The 19457-nt window shown below is 40.1% G+C and overlaps 1 protein-coding gene across 1 annotated transcript in view; it reads right to left on the reverse strand.

Annotated features, from left to right (window-relative positions):
• The window catches only part of CCDC170 (coiled-coil domain containing 170), a 38838-nt gene extending 22949 nt beyond the window's left edge, over positions 1–15889 (reverse strand). The window contains 4 exon segments of the mRNA XM_030448010.1: positions 4321–4577; positions 7829–7960; positions 11394–11408; positions 15842–15889. Coding sequence (XP_030303870.1) covers positions 4321–4577; positions 7829–7960; positions 11394–11408; positions 15842–15889 — 452 coding nt within the window.
• Positions 15890–19457: the final 3568 nt, after the last annotated feature.

Raw genomic sequence — 19457 nt, forward strand, 5'->3', positions numbered from 1 at the left:
AATTTTGAAAGTTGCACAGAATGCTCTTTATCGGTTACTCGATACATAGAACTTTTATTGTTACCCTTTAACACTAACATTCCTTTAACATTTTAAAGAATCCTCTACAATCCCAACCTCATTCTCAGCATAAGATTTCAATATAGCACAAGAACCAGGTAACACCAATAAACAGTGCCCTCAAGATCCTAGAAATGGAGTATTCAGTCTAAAGCTTTGAAAACAATAGAGAAGAGAGATATCAAACTATAGTAAAAATATGCTAAAAGCTTTACATCCCCTCTCTTTCTAAAGAAGTTGACTATGCTGATCAACAACGCCAGGGAAAAAAGAGGTTCTCCTAAGTAATGAAAGTGCAGGACATCAAAAGTACCTAAGAAGGGAAATTTATCAGCAGAAGCAAAGGGACATGGCAGAGACTACTTTGCTGTACATGGAATCTTCTGCAGCATAATCCTACACATCAACACAAGACATAGAGGTAAGGAGAGGAAAAAGGAGCAGACTAGATTCAGGTTAAAAAGATCCATTTAAAAAGAAAATTTCTAGGGACTACTGTAGTGTAACAAGGCAACCAGGTGCCACTAATTGCCAGGGAGTGAGCATGAGCTTGTGTCAAGCCCACCTGTGCCTGATTAGGGTGGGCCCCCACTGTGCATGAGCAGGACCAGGGGGTTAATAAAAGGAGGTCTGACCTAGGCACAGGTGGGCTTGACACAAGCTCATGCTCACTCCCTGGCAATTAGTGGCACCTGGTTGCCTCGTTACACTACAGACTACCACAAAAATGTGAAGAAGCAGCAGCTTTCTGTCATCATTTTCATCACTCTCAAAAGATGCCTATCATGCACACATGTAGCCCAGCTAAAATATCTGTTATCAGCCTTTACAGCAGATACTGGTTTTTAAATGCCCTGTATGAACAATCAAATAATAAGAGCTGTCAAGTTTGGCTCACTGGCATAAATGTAATTACATCCCCCATTTCCAGGGACAAAGACAAGCCCAGTAAACAAGCACTGCCCCAGTCCGCACAGGTAGCAAATGTACAGATCTGAATCTTGATCATGATGCTGCAATGCTGAGCATCACTACAAATAAACTGATTAGCAAAGCAGACAACCAAATGAAGGCCGTTAGTGTAATTTAACTTCAATACCTCCCGGGTAACACCCAGGAAAAAGGCAAAAATACGGGGCAAGAGACAAACAGTTGAGTTTTCAGTTGACAAACAAGGTACTTTCTGAAGCAAATGCTTCACAAAGATTTGAATACTGCAATAAAGTGAGATGTGAAATGTCACCAAACAGCTGTATCAAGCACATTTTATTGAAACTCAGCTGCTTATCAGAGTGCAGTCTCAGTTTTCAAGTGGTCATGCTAGCGATTTCTGGACTCATTCTTATTCATTTCTCATTTCTTCCTCTCTAGGATGGCATTTAAGCAGGCAACACAGCATCACTCCATAGTCAAAAAGCAGCATGAGATTCCTGTAGCAAACAGTGAGTGCGAGCACAGTACATTAAGCAGTTATAAATCTCTAAGTAAAATAGATAGTCCACCAAAAAAAATTTAAGATGTTGCCTTGGGAGGGAGATCAGCAGTTTCCAATGCTGCAAAGTGAAAGAGAGTGCAAGAGTACCAGAAAGGAGTTGAAAACTTTAATTACTGCTCTGGACAGTACAAGGATAGTTCCACGTACGACTGCACAGCACACATCATGACCCAAAGGAGCTCTGATTTCTGCAGCAGGCACTGGCCTTCAGAAAACAAGTGCCTGACAGCTTTCTCACCTCTGGGACCCTTTCTCTCCTTTATAGCTGCAGGAAACTAAACTGTGAGATGGTCACACATCCCTGCAGAGGGATATGACAGAAGTGAAAAGGTATGAGACTCCAAACATGCCATATATGCACACCTTTACATCATGAGATTGACCACTAACCCCTCTACAAGCTGCTTCATGGCTCTGAAAAATCAAGGCACACCACACAAAATCATGCCTGCTTTTCAAAATAAGCAATCTGAAGTACAAAGCACATACTTGAAAATCGTACAAATAACCTAATTACCTCTAGTAGGACCATAAAGGTGTGAGCACCTAGAAAATGGGCAATTGGGTACAAAAAAACAGAACACAGCTCTTTCAGAGCTTTGCTAGCTCTTCAGAACTAATGAGCAAAGAGAAGTGCAGGAAAAAGAACAAAATAAATTTTTAAAAAGTTTTTCACTGTTCAGGTTCTAAAAATACCTTAGCAATTAGCCTGTTGAGTAGAAAAGCACCATTTTTAATAGGCGAGGTATACATCTTGGAAACCAATCACATAATTCATGTAACCTCTTTTATTGTATCACAAGCTACAGAACGTAAATGTGCATTTCATGCCTACTGAGTTGCTCTTCCATTTTATTAGTGGTTTTCAGTGAAAAGCTTTCTTGAATACCCAATTAGGACTAGTCATGTCATGTGCTACTAAGGTGGCCAGACTGAGCAGTTGAAGTTCATTAAGTTAACACAATGAGTAGTGTTAAGTGGCACATGTAACCATCAGTTGAGGATGAGAAAAAGCTTTGAAACCATACACTGTAGATTCATGACCAAACCAATGTATTTTTTCCTTCCAAAAGAGCAGACTCACCCTCCATTTCTCCCTTCCCTTTTGCCATCTCTACAGCACTACACACCAGGCACACAGAAAAACAAGACCTGGGACTGGTAAAGCCAGAAATTAAGCTGGAAATCAAGTAAAATTTTGTTCCCTTCTCACTGGAAGCAGTTCCTTGGTCCCAATCATCACACAGCAACACAAACAGCGCTGACACAAGCGTCATGGGCAAAACAGAGTAGCCAGGACCACCTTGGAAGTGACAATACAGATTTATGCCACATAAAACTGATCATATTGATGTAATAATAAGATAGTATGATATACTAGCTTATTACCTACACTAGTATTTTGGCAGTTTTGTCTCAGTGACTCAGAAGAGAGTAGAAGTTTTTCTACCTTTTTTTCTTCCCCCTCCCTCCCACCTCCAAGAACTAGCAATTTAAAAAATCTTAACCATTATCTCAGGCACTGTGATATTTCTATCTTGCTAAGATGCATAATACACTACTTGGCTTCACTTTACATCAGGATAATATCGAAAATCTTTAGTGATCAATGTCAGCACTCTCCAGGCAGCATTTTCGACAAATAAGCTGGTAACATACAAGTGCACATCAACAGATTTCTCATGATTTTAAAATAACTTCATTATCCACTTCTAACCCACAAAGCCTGGAAGAACTGTGCAATGTACTGATTTAAGAAATACAGATATCTGGTGAACACTCATCTTGCACTTAACTAGACAACATTGAGAAAGAGGGGGTATTAGCCATGTACTAGTCGGGAAAAAAATCCCTTATAAGAGTCTCTAAGATGTCTATTAATATAACTGACACTGATTTTTTAATTTTAAAGTGCAGAATAATTTTCACAACAATCAGTTTTACTTGTGATCAACATTGCTATCAGTCTCCATCCCTCAGCCTGAAATATTAGAAGGTATGAAGAATTGACCGTGCTCTGGACACACTAGTCTAAGAACAGTATAGTAACAGATATTTTATTAAATTTCTTATGCAACCAGTATGCACATTAAAATAAAAAGAAAACCTAAACAACACACAGCAATGTCCAGAACAAAGCAAAAGCAAAGTCAGATAACATTAACACTACTGAAACCTGAAAACTTTAGACAAGCACTAACATACTCCCTTCAGGATGCTACTAATTAGGAATTTTACCATAATTTCTTTATTACACTGCTCCTAATAGAGAGCTTTACACTGAAGAAAAAAATTCACGTGACACTTTTCCAGCTGTGGCACAGAAGAGGGTAAAGGAGACTGGAGTGATGCAGCTGCACTGTCATTGTAGGCAAATGTCAGCAAAAGATCACAGAAGGTAAGGATAGACCAGGGCACTAGACTACAGTTGCAGGTACTGCCCATGGCAAATGCACTGTGAGAGGCACAAAGTTTGCCTCAGTGTCCTATGTGGCAATACCTGAATGAGGAAACAATATGTATTGTTTCTTCTGCAGTCAGACAAGCAGCCTTTCGTGCTCGTTTTTTGTAAACAGTGAGGTTATATGAATTTCAAAATCAAATTTCAATACTTCCCACACGTTTAGGTACAATGGTTGTACAAGGCATTGTAAAGAATTCGGTTCTGCAATAAAACTGTTCAGCAAGCATATTTTTCTCTACTGACAACTGCACTATTCTGTGATACCAAACAAAAGCTGTTCCTTATGTCACACGAATCTTACTTAAGTTTGGCATTTTGCCCATGAAGGTCCTCCTTCAGCTCCCAGTTTTCCTTGAATGCTGCCTGAGCTGTTAGCTCAGCCTGGTTTTTAGAAGTGGCAAGTGCTCGTGCCTCTTCCTCCATCTCTTGAATTCGGGTTTGCAAAGACAGGAGGCGAGACATCTGTCTAGCATTGTCTTCCTTGTAGCTTTCAGCTTCAGCCTTCAGATCTTGAAAAGAGGCTTCTCTAGAGACCATTCTGGACCTGAGTTCAAGAAGCTATAGATAGAAAAGGAGAAGACTCATGAAAAGAGGTACAATCATTTTGCCCAGGCTGAAATAATGTGGACTGCACTACAAGTTCAGTAATGTGACAAAAGCCACATTTTGGAACAAAAGACTCAGTCTTCTAGTACTACAAGACTGAGTGAAGGGATGAGATTTATTTTCATATAAATCTGAAAAAGCCCAGAAGAAAGGAGTTTGTAAAGCAAGGAGTTGCTGATGTGTAATACAATACAACCTTTCAAGCTAATCTCTTACAGGAAGATAAATTTATTTACAAGTTCAGAATTCAGGAAAAGCCCAGCTTAAGTTCTGCTGTCCAGCCTTAACTCACCTTCCTTATAAATCTGCACTAAAACACATTTTTTAACACCACTACTCTCTCTTTCTTGTCTGCCTCCTCCCTGCTCCCAGTTCTGGTGCCCAGTTCCACAGGTTGGATTCGTAACAGCAAAGCATCCTGTTGCATGAGGGTGGAGTCTTTTGATGATTTGTAACATATTTAGAGGCAAAAACACTTTTGGAGAGTTGTGATGTAGGCAACCTCTTCTCAGTTATATGAACAGTTATTTTTGTGTCTGATAATGCAATCAAATGTAGCTGGATTTACACAGAAACGACAAGAGGGCTTTTTTTAAAAGAAGGCTAGGAGGAGGGACATCACCACCAAAATTCAGGGATCTGTTCTGAGATGATGCTAGAGCTTCCTCACAGTTCATAGAGTTCAGTCTCTTTTCCCTACTTTCTCATCTGTTAAAAATACTGTTTTACATTGAACTATTTCTGCCACAACCTACTCTAACAGACTGAGCTTGAGGTAGGCACAACAGGCACTTAAAATTTCAGTTTATTTTTTTGTCAAAAAGAACAAGTAAAGCAGATTTCTTGTCCTAACACTCAAGAAGTGATAAGACATGCTTCAGCTTTCCTGACAGTTCCAGTTATAAGCTGCAAGACACAATCTGAAGCATACGTCCTACTACACAAATATAACAGGCAAGTAAGTAAGCCACATTAACTGCTCCTTGTGTGCTACAGCTTTTAACTTGTGGCAAACAATTCAAGGCAATAAATATTTATGACACAAAGCTGCAAATTAGGACATCAGGAAATCCAAGGCTCTGACAGAGGCTTCCAGTGTGATCAAACCCAAGACACTCAGAGAAATTTCAGGAGGCTAGTGAGCCAAGTGAACAACTGCCTTGGAAAAGAGAGGTACCGCTTCTCCTGCTTCCAGCCATGCACGCCCGTCCACTCCCTCACACCAGCTCTGGTATTTGTCTGACTCCTCCACAAACAACTAATGCAGCTGGCAGAAAATAATCCACTTTCTCCAGAGCAGGAGGAGGAAGGGGAGCTGGCCACAACACAGAGAAAAGGCTAACGCTGAGGAGTCATGTAGGAGGAGCACTCTTGAAAGCAGCAACTTAGTCTGATGAGTTTATGCTTCACCTGCAGGCACTGGTTTATCAGGCACTTTGGAGCTGACATAAAGCAGCACTGATTTTGAGAAAAGCAACTCTGCCTTTTCTCAGGCTCACATTTCTCTACCCTTTTCTTTGTCCTAGCGGAAGAACTTCTATGGCTACAAGGTGAAATAAGATTGGGAATCTGATCCAATTGAAAAACAACCCAGAAGAAGAGGCTTTGCTTTTCAATTGCATCAGCTCCCCAACAACATAGTGCACCAGAAAACTACACATATATCTGTGCCAACACAAGGGATGGGACAGTGTGGGGAAGGAAACCAGCAGCTGGAGGAACAATAGGATTGCTTTACTTGGCAGCTGGACCAAGCTATGGTAGCTTAAAGCATTCACAACCTTAAAATTTCTCTGTGGTTCAACTCCCCATCTGCAAACTGTGATATTTTTTCCTCTGTCCATTGTCTTTGTGGTCAGTTCCAATAGCAGAAAAAGAAACAATTATCCCATATCATGAGTTTTACAGAGCACTCAGGAGAACAGGGCTCTGACCTCAGCTGGGTCATGAAGATCTTTATTAACAGGAGCATGAACAGCTGCTTTCATGACTATTTTTTGCTTTTGCAAGCACAGTGGTGAATGAATCTACAAATCAGTCAGTCATGCTGGCAATAAAGTCATTAAACATTTCCAGTAATAAATTCTTTCTATGAGAACATGAGATTCTGTGAGGCTTTTCAGAACTGAAATTTAAAGTACTGATCCTGAATAGCCATTAAAAGTAGGGAACCTTTGCAGTAACTTCAGGATCAACTGGTCACATTCAAGCTTAGGCAATGGACACTCACCTCTGTAATCCTGACTGGATACTGTACTGTCATTTCATTCTCAGACAATATTACATGGTCTTGCTGTTTCCTATATTCAACCATCCACAATTACAGAAATCTTATTGCATTGATAGGGCATTTTTTTAATGTCCATGTGCTATGCAAGTACTTTACCACGTGCAATACACATTTGTAAAATCTACAGGAATTTAAAGTAATAATGGAATGAATGTTCACAAGTTTGTCAAATGTGATATACCTATGAATATTTATGATGCTTACACCTGAATCTATGTATATATGTAAATAAATGTAAGCACTTCGTATCTCATGAATGCAGATTTTACTCGATTTCAAAATTGACCCTGCAGACATTGCTGAATGGGATCAAATCACTCTTATTCAACCACGTTTTTTAAAAAAGTGTTAAAATACAAAAACTCTCAAAATTATCTTCTAATAAAGCATCTCTCCTAAGAACCACCATTAACACATCAGGTACAGCAGAAAATTATGCTTGTGTATGTGTGTGTGTATACTTCAGCCTCTCTAGTTACAATAAACTTCATTAGCTCAATTGAAACTTCACTGGTGATGAAAGCAAAGCCAGTCTGGGGAGCTGTAACCTGAATAAAGTGGAGAAAAAGGTAAGGATTGGCAGTTTTATCTTAACACACCAGCAACAGGACATCTATCAGAACTTTTATGCAACCACAATTTAGAAATATTAACTTTCAGGTTTAATTACAAAAGATTGCATTTAAATAATTATTATAAAAATCAAATCTTTCAAATATAAGCTTGTAATCAGACTCTTGAACACAGAAGCAAGCAGAGTAAAAATCACATAGAAATTCTATATTATGAGAAACAACAGTTCTGTACCAAGAGCAATAAGGTTTTTACTTTGTGCAAACTTTCTATTCTATGCAGAAAATTACTGCAGAAAGTCCTCAGGCTTGGAGAAGGATTTAGAAGTATTTAAGTGTACCTCTGACTTGGCACAATCATACTTCACTGAAAGTGCTGCAAGTTCACTTTGAGCAGTTTCAGCTGCAGCTCGATAGTGATTAATTTGCTCTCTGGTGACAGGAAAATCCAAAAGACCATGATTATGAGATTCCTGGGAAGACAGCATGAAAACAAAGCCATTAGACACCACATTTTTATAACATTTTCACTTCAGTGTGTTTTTTTGTTTGATTAAGCTGCTCGAGGGTATCTATTCCCAATATATTATTCCCAGAGTAACTGACTTACTGGAAAACAGGATAAGTGCTAACTTCTTTACCAGTCACCACTTTCAGCTGAAAACTCAGCCATCAACATCAGTGCTAAAGTCATATCATCATGGAAGATCTTCCCCCTCAACAACCCCATAGCCTACCACTATTTTCAGCTCAGGTTGTTTCTTGCAGTTTCAGTGTGGGTAGCAACATTCAGGAAGTCCCTCTTCTACTAATTTATCCAACCACTCCTTCAATCCCCATAAATTTTAACCCAGATTGAATCTTCGGGCGTCTTTTATGTAAAGAAACATCTTGGATTTTCCATTTCAGTTGCGTTTTATGCCTCCTCACTTTTATTTTGGAAGAAATGGTTAAAAAAAAAAAAAAAGTGGCAAAAATGTCTTCCCTGTGACACCCACAAGCTTGCAGATTTCTGTCATATCTTCCCTCCACAGTCAGACATTCCTACCTGCTCCTCAAAGTCACTTATGTGGCTTGCCCACCTGTGCTTTTACTTCTAACCTGCCAACGCTAAAGGTCCTTTTGAACTCCTACACTTGGACATAACCTCAGCTTTCTGAATGATGCTTTCTTATCCCCAGAAATCACCATACTTGACTTTTTTTTACCCCTTTTTTTAAGCCTTTCTGACAGAAAGCAAGCATGACCCCCGAGTTTCTGTAGCAGTCCCCTTAACACCACTTGCACAACTCTGTTAGCTGTGTCTTCACATTTTGGTTCACATTTTTGGTCTTCACATTTTGGTTCTTCTACAGTAAAGCAGAAATATGGTGGATTTCTTTGCCTTTGATGCTTACAGTTTTCAAAATTAAAATTCATGCTGGAAGATATGAGTTTCATTGGACAGAGCATTTTTTTTTCAGTCAATAGTGACTACAAAATGACAAAATTTAACATCTTCAGAACAAGGTTGATGTTGGGAGCATACATTTGCAGAGGACACAACATGAGAGTTTTATTCCATCAGTTCCCACACAGAGCAAACAAAACTGCAATGCTAGTACATTTAGCCATATATTACAAAATAGAAATTTCCCCAAGCTAATGACTGCTATTGAAACAAGGTATTTCAATGGAGACAAACAAGATAATCATCACTTTATGCTCTTCTACATCAGCATTGGTTTCCAGGTCAAGACACATTACAAGTTCAGCTCTCACCCATTCTAAACAGAAAAGAATTCTAAATAGGTGAGCATCTAGTAAAATAAGCCTCCAGCAAAATCCCTGAGGAATAAGGCAAAACGACTTGTTCGGACTCTGTCAGAAGACAAATTACCTTGGATTAGTTTCTATTATGTCAACTCTTCTCTATTCCTTCTTCATTGCATAAGCACACATTGGAATGGATCCATCAGGTTTAATCACATTCATCTCCCAGAGGAGTTGCCACTCTCATCAAGCCAGACTGATAGATGTAGTACAGCTCACAGCCATGTACAACACAGCACACAATCTCTGAGATAAAAGGGCTGCTAATTTTCTCAACACTTTATCACCACTCTGAGGGAGTAAGGGAAGGCATGTGCCATCTCTTTGCTTGTCTTCCTTTTGGCTTTACTCCACTTGTTTCACATTGTTCAGCCACATAAAATTCTTTGATGTAGAGGATTTGGTTTTGTTCTGTAATACACTGGGACTCCAAAACCCTGGTCAGAGCCATGAAACAGTAACACTGCTGTATGTTATAACTGTGTATGTTATTTCTACATGTTATTATGTTACTGGATCTATGTATGCTTTCTTTTTATACCCTAAACAAACACAAGTACTTCTAACTCTACAAAAAGAATACATCTCAATGTTGATGAAATGAAAATATTTCAGTGCACAGCTAAAGAAAGACTGTTGAGCAGTAACAATCGACTGTAACCTTTTCCAGCTGGAACTTCTGAAACAAAGTCATCATGACAGTCTAGATTTTAATGCCATGAGCAGTTCAAAGTTGCAGATACACATCCAGAAGGATTTTTAAAGGATTAAGTTAAGCCAGGTGCAAAAGCCAATGGGAATTACCATTTCACTAATTTACAGCCTAAGTGAAATTTAGACAAGCAGATCTCTGCACCTTTGGTGACTTAGCAAATACAAAGCTAATCATAGATGGCTACACCATGCTAGGAATGTTAGTATAATTATCACACTTTGGGCATGGAATGTGCATGCTTTAATATTTAGGTAAATAATTTTCTATGTTTAGCCAGAAGCTATTCACAAGCCTGATCATTAATCATACCTATAACAATGGAATTAATTCGGCATGGCTCTACTCTAAGGATAAAATTTATAATGCAGGTGTGGCACTGCATATCTTTGGAAAAATCAGATTTTTAACACCTCATGAATTATGTGTAGTTTGTACTGATAACTGTTAAGAGAACAAAATTAATAACAGGTTAAAATAATAAGAGGCAGTAGACAGCAGAAGCCTTAAAATACTATCACTCAATCAGCTCTACACAGTCTGAGCTTGGGGTGTTCCTCCCACACACATTATGAACTTTTCTGATCCCTTTCCATTTACCTGCAAGCAAATATAGTTTTAATTCCTTCCAAATGCTAAACAGAAGCTAAATCTATATTTGCAATACTTAAGAGTTTTGTCTACTTGGACTTTTGTCTCCATTAGCAATACAGGTTCTTTAGAATATCAACAACATAAGGTCATTATTATTGTGTGGGGGGGAGAAGGGTTTTTTCACTTTTTTACCAAGTAACTACTTTCACCTTCCTGGAATTCAGCCTGTGGCTGACAAACTTCACTTGATTCAGAATCCACAGAGCTTCAAGAATGTCCCCTTATACTTCAAAATCCACCAACTGCCCACTCACTCCCATTCTGCTCTTTTTCATCTTTTCTTTTATTAAAAAATCCTTTCCTGTTGTACTTCTAATTTCAAGCCCAGCAAAGGCTGCTACCACTGCCACTGTCCTCCCCTACAGCCTTCCCAAAATATATTTTAAAAATTTCTACTGAAACCAACAACCCTTCTAAAATAACCATTGAACACCACCCTGAGTGACCTGCCAATGCCTTGACCCCTTGATGGACAAAAGTCAGGGCAGGGGTTACTTCTTCCTGTTTCCAAAGTGCCTGTGCACATTGGGGTTGGCATTCCAAAAATAAATACTCACAAATCTTTCATCATCTTTGTTCTCCCTTTGCTTCTACAGAATAAAGGAGAGGGAGTTGAAAATTAAACAGATTTTGTAACACAGTGACATATGACACTCATTTTTCACAGACCTGCTTCACTAAACCATGGCATTTGTGTCATCAGCTAGGCAGGACACAAGAGCAGAAACCTATGGGGAAGGTGTCTCTGGCAGTTTATGAGCTTTGATGGCTTCCACAGTATTCAAACACACATATAAAATAAAGCAGACATCTTAGCTCTGACTCCTCTGTGTTACATTCGTTCCCTCAGCTGCACAGTCAGGCTTTGAGCAGTGACCACTTCCTTTGCCACTGCTTTTCATGTGCTCCAACTTTTTAATTTCATCTTTCCTTTTATCCTGCATCATTTCTACACCAATATTTTTTTTTAATCATCTGTCTTACCTGTTTCATCTGCATCTTTTTCTCCCCTCAGATCTTAATGTAACTAGGGGACAGAACTAAGTGCAGAACTTAGCACACTTGTTGGACTCGAGGAGACAGAAATTCAAGAATTTCTGTAGATCCTAGTGTCATATCCATTCACTTTATGAAAGGAAAAAAAATTTAATATCCTGGATCTATAACATTTCCTCCTAGACAAATAGAGATTCGTGGGTGTGCATGGGCATAAAAATTTATCTAATTTCTGAAAATACAATGCAGCTGAACAACTGGTTATTATTACATCCAGCACAAGGTACTGGGAAGAACATGAACTTGAAAAATTTCCATGCAGAATTTATGTCCCCAAGATATCTCAATGAAATATAAGTCCTCAAACCTACTACTGGATCCATGAGAGGCTAAGATGCCATTCAAAACAATGAGGATGAAGAATAATTCCTTCTGTATGGTCAAATCTGCTGCAAAAGAGAGTTTAAACATTGTGTGTTGATTGTCAGTAACTGACACTAGAAGCTCTGCATTAAGCTTCTTGCTGCCTGGAAGCTAACTAGCTAGATTTTCTGATTAAACAACCAAAAAGTTCTAAAAAAAGGCCATTTCCAAAACTGTCTTGTATAAATTGATTTTTAAAAAATAATTAAGAAAAATTAAACTCAAAAAAACCTCCAACAAATTCTGCTTCAGCATGCAGGGAGCACAGTGACTACACACCAGTAACTGTCAGAAGGGCAAGCCACTGTTACACAGCTAAATTTGATTTTCCAAACTCATGTGAAAAGGACAAATTGGAATAATCTAGGAAAAAAACCCAGCAACAACAACAACAAAAAAGCTTCACAAATTAACCGTCTTGTATGTATATTGTAGGCAAGACTGACTTCTTCTAGATAATAAACACTTTGCCCAATTTGCCTACTGGATATCTCAAAATGTTTGTATTGATAATGACATTGACAACAGCAACTGAAAATATTCAAGTAACATTTCAAAACTATTTCAGTTTTGTTAGTTTCTCTTTCACACTATAAAATGCCAGAAACACTCAATTATTTTTTATCACTCCCCACCTGGTGTAGTCCTCTTTCCCCTTTCTGATTTCCACCCATAGCTAAGCATAAATCATTGTCTGCAGTTTGTGCATGCAATTCTGAAAAGTTCTTTTTTGTTGTTGTTGTTACATGCCCGTAAAGTTTTTATGCAGTAGTGCACTGTTCCAGAAACACTAAGTAAAGCATTCCAAACAGCTCAAATAAATTACCAAAGAGATTTTCTAAATTCCATTCAGAAGGGTACTGCTTAGCTCTACTCTCCTCCCTTTGCAGTAATCATTGGAAGGTATTACTGAAAGATAAAAATCACTCTCTGGTGGTGTTCATCTACTGAAGATGCCAATTTCGAACTTGATTAATGGGGTAAAATAGAAGTTTCACAACAATCAAAATTTTAGTGTTACCCTCTACAAGCAGCAGTTAAAGCTCTTTCATCTTTCATCTTCCTGCTAGGATGAAGTAGTTTTGCATCTAAATATAACAAATTTATTTAATATGATGAAGTACATCATTCATCCCAAGCAATTGCAGAGACACAACTCCTACTGCAAATATTACTTACTAAGTTTTTTGGTTTACTTCATCCTTTGCCCGTATGGCTAAACTGAGGAATCTGGATCTTCCCTGACTATACCTTACAGTTTTTCTAAAACAAATAACAGGAAAAAGCTGCTCTGTTTAGTCTCAAAATAATAAAAATGGCTACTGTTAAGGCAAAATTTAGGAGACAAATATGACAAAACTAAGTGCTTATGCAGAGATCTTCTGAAAACCACTTGTCGTTCTGCTAACTTTGTCGGTGATGAATGGAGTTACATGCCTTTTAAAAAAATAACTTAAATGAGAGATTTAAAAACCAGACCATCATGCAATATTAACATTCCTGCAATTTTCCTACAATGGCTACTAAACTTTACTGCAGTCAATGAAAGGCGAGTACTTTAGATATATCTAAGGGGGTGGGTATATGAGCAATTAAGACTGGTTAGTGCTGTACTTCGAGCTGCCATTTTTAGCCTACATTTTACAAATTCACAGTATTTGATGTGCTTCTGAGTCACAAGAGTAATAACCAAACCATTTGACTTTTGGTGGGTAGGATGCAGAGTGGGTTATTATCAATTCTCTAACTAAGCAGTGCTAAGGAAAACTTTGTAATCAGGTCAAAACAATCGTATTTAATGGCAGCGGATTTTGGCATGACAAACTACCAAACTTCTCTATTTTTTGCCTCAGAAGGGTTACAAAGTTGTTCGCTCTTACTAAGATAGTGAGTTGTACACACACTAACAAATTGGTTATCCTTTGGAATATGAAACTGTTACATGTTTTCTATTGTATCTTCAGTGTAACAGAGTTTGATCCTTCTAAGCAATATCACTGAGCGTCTCCTTTAAATACACATCAAAGCCAGCAAACCAGTTTCAAAGGAACTAGAAAGGGAAAAAAGGAATTCTTAGATAACTACAAATTCCTACTCCATGAAGGATACTCCCTCCTGCAACACTTAATAAGAGAAAAACTTTCGTCCTTGAATTTGTGAAGATAAGCTGTTAAGGATGAGCTGAAGTTCACTGAGCTGTAACCAACTTGGACGCCTACAGCCGGGTACAGCTCTGCAGCTAAAGATGGGGTTATAAAAAAAAAAAAAAAAAAAAAAGAAAAAAGAAAAGAAAAAAAAGCGAAATTAAATTAAAAATTGAAAAGATAGCTTGCAAGGAGGGCTTACAGCCAGCTTCAGTGTCAGTCACCCTCCACTTAAATAGCTTACAGAAAGCCATTGGATGCGAGGGGTGGCAGGGAGGGAATTTTTCCAAAATTGGAGCATTGTTCTCCAATGCGGTAACCAGGGGGGAAACAAAACAAAACAAAACAAAAAACCCACACAAGGCAAAACCCTCTCCCCCTTCTGAGCTTCCCTCCGTTACCGCCCAGCTTCACCCCGTGCCGCACATCGGTCACGGCAGCCTCAGGGGCTCTCACGGAAGCCCTCGGGCGCCTTGCAGCGGTCCGGCCGGGCCCAGCCGCAGGCAGGCAGCCCGCCAGACCCTGCCGCCGAGGCCGCCCCCTCCTCCGCGCCCGCGCTGCCTTCCCCCTCGCTCTTCCCGGGGCCGCCGCGCAGGGGGTCAGGCAGCAGCTTCCCGCCGGCAGAAACCACCACCGCCGCCCCGCAGACGGGCCCCAAGGCCGGACCGCTCCTCAGCGCCCAGAGCCGCGGTACCTGCGCTGCCGCGCTGCTGCCCCTGCCAGCCCCCCGAGGGGCGGGGGAGGCTGCGCGGTGCCCGGAGCTGGTGGCCCTGGCGCCGCTCATGGCGGCCTCCGCGGTGCCGCCGTCCCCATGGCAACGCGAGGCGGGCGGTGCGGCTGAGCCGAGCCCTACCCTGCCCGAACGGCGGGGCCGGGGCGGCACCGGGGAGCAGCCCGTGGGGCTGTGAGCCTGAGGATCTCAACAGGGATCCCGGTTAAGGGAGGGGAGGACGGTAGCGGGTGCCTGCAAGTCAATCGTTTTTACAACAGGATGCTCACAGAAGCAGTTTTCCCGCTTCAGACAGGCAATAGGCAGCAGGACTTGATACACCTGAGAAAATCACCTCTAACGTTTTCTTCAAAAAATGTCAAAACCAGACACCAGCAGAGCAGGTGAAATTTGAACAGCAGTGTACACCGACTCGCAGGGCAGTTTACCTCTCCCCCCCACCCCCAGAGCCTGTGAAATCCCCCGCAGCCCAGGGCAGGCAGCCGTCCTTGGTTACAGCTCACACATCTCCTGCTGAAAGGGCACCTCCTCTTCACCTCCCTTCCAAATAAAGTAGATAGACATGGGAGGAGAGGAACTCCAGCTAGCAGTAAAAATATTAAACCTTCAGGTATGTTGGTGCTGCACAGCATTTATCCGGAGATAATGACCCTGTGAGCTGCATAACAGGGCCCGTCCCCATGCCCCTGGGATTTACTTACATTTTCTGGATAACAAAATGGAAAAGCTAGGGATAGTACTGCATTTATTCTCTTTTTTGCTCCTGTCTTTGTGCTTGATGCCATTTCCCTGCTCTGCTGCCAAGAACAGAGCAGACCCCTACCCAATCAGAGGGGTACGAGTGTGGATCACTGTATTTAAAGTGCTACATTGCTAAAAGAACAGAACTAGACAATGCCATACCTCAGCTACAATCTCCCACTAAACTCATATAGCACAGGACAAAAAGCACTTAACCACAAGGAAGCAGTGCTGGCAACAGGTCAGGTGAAATGGACCCTGGCAGGGGCTGAGGCCATGCAGCAAAGGTACAGGAGCCACCAGCATCCATCTCAGGCAAGCATCTGAGGAGAGAGACAGTCACCAATGGTCCATGAGGTAACAACAGCTCCCTGGCTAGCACATTTCCCTTCATCCTCATGGGAAAAAGGGTGAGCTAACAGCAACACAGGATGGCACAGGGAGTGTAAAAATGTATTACAAAAACTCTGTTGCCCTATAGGACTGCCTACACACACGCCCTCACTGCTGTGGTAGAGGAATGAAACCAGTAAAGCATTTCTGAATCAAAATTCATTCATCCAACACTGGTGAGGTGGATGGAGGGTGCAGAGTAGGGTGCAGAGTAGGGAGCTGTAAGCAACATGTGCTGCAGGCATCTCTGAACTGAGACAGCTCCTGAGCCTAGGCAGAACAGACAGACGAGCAGGGAGCTTCACCAGTGGGGAACTTTGCATCCAGCCTCTCTCTCCATACAACTCAGAAACGCCCAAGCAGTCCCTAGTTCTCAGTTTAATTCCATTCAGTTCCCAAGCCAAAATTTATTATAAAGTAATAAAAATCTCGATAAACACAGAACCGTAATAGTTTTACAAATATAGTATTCCTGATTTTTTTTTCCTCTTCTTTGTCTGTGACTGTTCTGTGATATACCTTAAATGCTAGTTAACAGCTAGGAAGCCTAGCCAAAAGTTTTTATAATTTCAAGCATGGGACTCATGGTACTGGATCAAAGCTGCTACTACTGCATGGTGCAAAACACTAATCTGATATATACTCATTCTGCAATGCAACAGGTTAAATTTGAACTGGCTGTCTTACATAAAGTCTGCATAAATTTGATACAAGTTTTAATGTCTTCTGCAAATTCGGACAAAAATATCAACCTGCATTTGTCCAGCATCTGACTAAAGCCTAATCTGTCCCACTGCTGCAGCAATTCCACCACACTCAAAAATCAGACCTCACAATGGAGATAGGTCTGCAGGTTCCTAAATATCTGCTCCTAACAGTTTTCTGTAAGTAGATGAGAGAATGTATCGGCTCCAGAAGCACAGTACGTCCCCACACCAACCTGCACTCCTCTTCCATCCCCTCAAAATCACTACTGTCATATTCAGTAGTAGAGAAATTTTTCTTGAGGAGTGCTTACCTACTTAAAAAAATTAATTAAGTCAAGAGAGGACTTAGTCCCAGTTCTTATTTTTGTCAGCTGATGCAGAGGTCTGGCTCATGACCAGCGACAGACAATCTGATGCTGAGATCCTTAACATTTACTTGAAAATGCAATTGCTGTTAACTAAGTGGGATATTGGTAATTTTTTAACATATTTACAGACCTCAAAGTGGAATAGGTATTAATGCAGTATCTTACACCTTATATAAGGAAAAAATATGGGAAAGTGGAAAAACAATGACTAAGATGTGTGCATGTAAATTGTGCCTGATACCAGTTACTTTTCTAAATCTGATAGTGGACAACTTTAGAGGATTAGCTACTCTGATTATGTCTCTCTGTATTTCTACCTAAACAAAATGGAAGTCCCTTTTTGCCACCTGAAACATTTAAGTTTAGCACTGTCCTTGTTCAGTGTAAATTCGCACAACTGATGGAGACACCTTGTGGGGTCAGTAAATCTTATGAAGGAAATAAGACAATTGATTTTACAACCCTGGACTCCTCCACTGGGACAAAACAGGGTGGTGAAAATGCAGTATACATATGGGAGAACTAATCAGACTTTGGAAAGAGATTTTAACAATTAATCTGTTTAAGCATGATTCTGCCCCATATTACAGGTTTGAGCAAGGTATTCTCTAGAACCATCAGGGGAAAAGAAGTAAGTTCTGAAGAGGTTTTCCTGAAGATGTTCCATGAGGCAATAAACAGTTTAGCCTGCCCATGAGCAGATATTAAATATCTTTGTATGATAGAACAGTAACCAAACATTTTTATGATAGCATTAACTAAATACCTTCTTATCTTGTACCCGCAGAATAACCATGGACTGAAAACAAAAAGTTAACTCTGAAACACAGACAAACAGCAATTATAAAAATACAAAGCTTCATGGTGTAACAAACAATATACTTACAGTTCACAAATAATAATCTTTGGGCTGGAGAGGGTGCTGGGTCATTTTGTCTAGACCATCTTGCTTTTGCCAAGATAGGTTGGACTAGATGATCTGATCCTTGAAGTCCCTTCCATCCTGGTATTCTAAGATTTTATAATTTACACTAAAGTTTTGAAATTATAGTTGATTTTTCTCACTTGTAAATTCAACCATATCCATATATCCAAAATACAAGCTGTGTCTTAATGAGGGAGAAAAGGTACTACGATAATGTCAATGTAAGCAAATACTTGGCTCACCATATCTTATGCACAGAATAACATATTTCTGTCTTTGAATGGAGACATACATCTCTGTGTATGGAAATATAGGACACTGAAGGAAACTCTGCACAGCTGTTTTCCAGCTCAGGATATTAGCAGTAAGTCCATAGTAAGGCACAGCAGTAAAGCAAAAAGCACCATTGCAATACTTGAAGTTATCTAAACACAAGTATGATAAATTTTAAAAAAAGTCAGGTCAACCTATAAGAAATTATTTGCTTTGAAAATTTAAGAGTTCTGTCCTTGAAAGCTGCTGCTGACATTTTACATTATTTTCAGTTTAGGGAACTTACACCAAGATACAGTCTTTGATAGTTTAAATTAAAATCCATGCAATTATTTTGGAAATTCTCTGTATCTGGGACTAAGGTTTCTGCATTATGTATGGAAATTCTCTGATTGGTACTGGGCAGCTTTGCTAATGCTCCATCATGATCTAGAAAAATAGCAGCAAAACTTCTGAGGGCCAAACAGATTGCCACAGATGCCATCAGAACTGCACCCCCAGCACCCCACAGGCATACAGGATTGCCTGAACTAAGGAACACAGCCAGTTACCAAGAAAATGGGAATACTTTTTGTTCACAAAAAAACACCAGAGCCCTCACTGGAAATTTTAAGATCCTTCTCCGCCTGAAGGAATTTGCATTTTATGCCTCGTAATTCCCTAATCTTAGACCATGTGCACATATACTTCCTGGGCTGGACCAGGGCTGTTCACCAGGTAACACAAGAGTTACCAGATGGAAGGAAGAGCAGGTGAAGGGATCCTTGCCAGCTTGATGGAGCACTCCTGGACCCTTTTTTCCAGAATTATTTTGTGTTTTATGAACACATATCCTAGACTAAAATAACAATTATATATGTATGTAAGCCCTCTAGGACCTGGACCAGATCCATTTCCTGATCTACAGCCAAGACATTTTTGTGGGAAGTGGGAGGTAAAAACTGGAACCTGTTCCAGGCCATGAATGGATGTTAAAGTCAGTTTCCTGAACAACCTTTCTATATGTAACAACACCAAAGAAAGGCATGGATTTACCAGTTTGCAGACCCTTTTCTGCCACACTATTTTAATATACACAAGCATTTTAAAGAG

Source organism: Calypte anna, chromosome 3 (assembly GCF_003957555.1).
Source record: "Calypte anna isolate BGI_N300 chromosome 3, bCalAnn1_v1.p, whole genome shotgun sequence".
Classification (NCBI taxonomy): domain Eukaryota; kingdom Metazoa; phylum Chordata; class Aves; order Apodiformes; family Trochilidae; genus Calypte; species Calypte anna.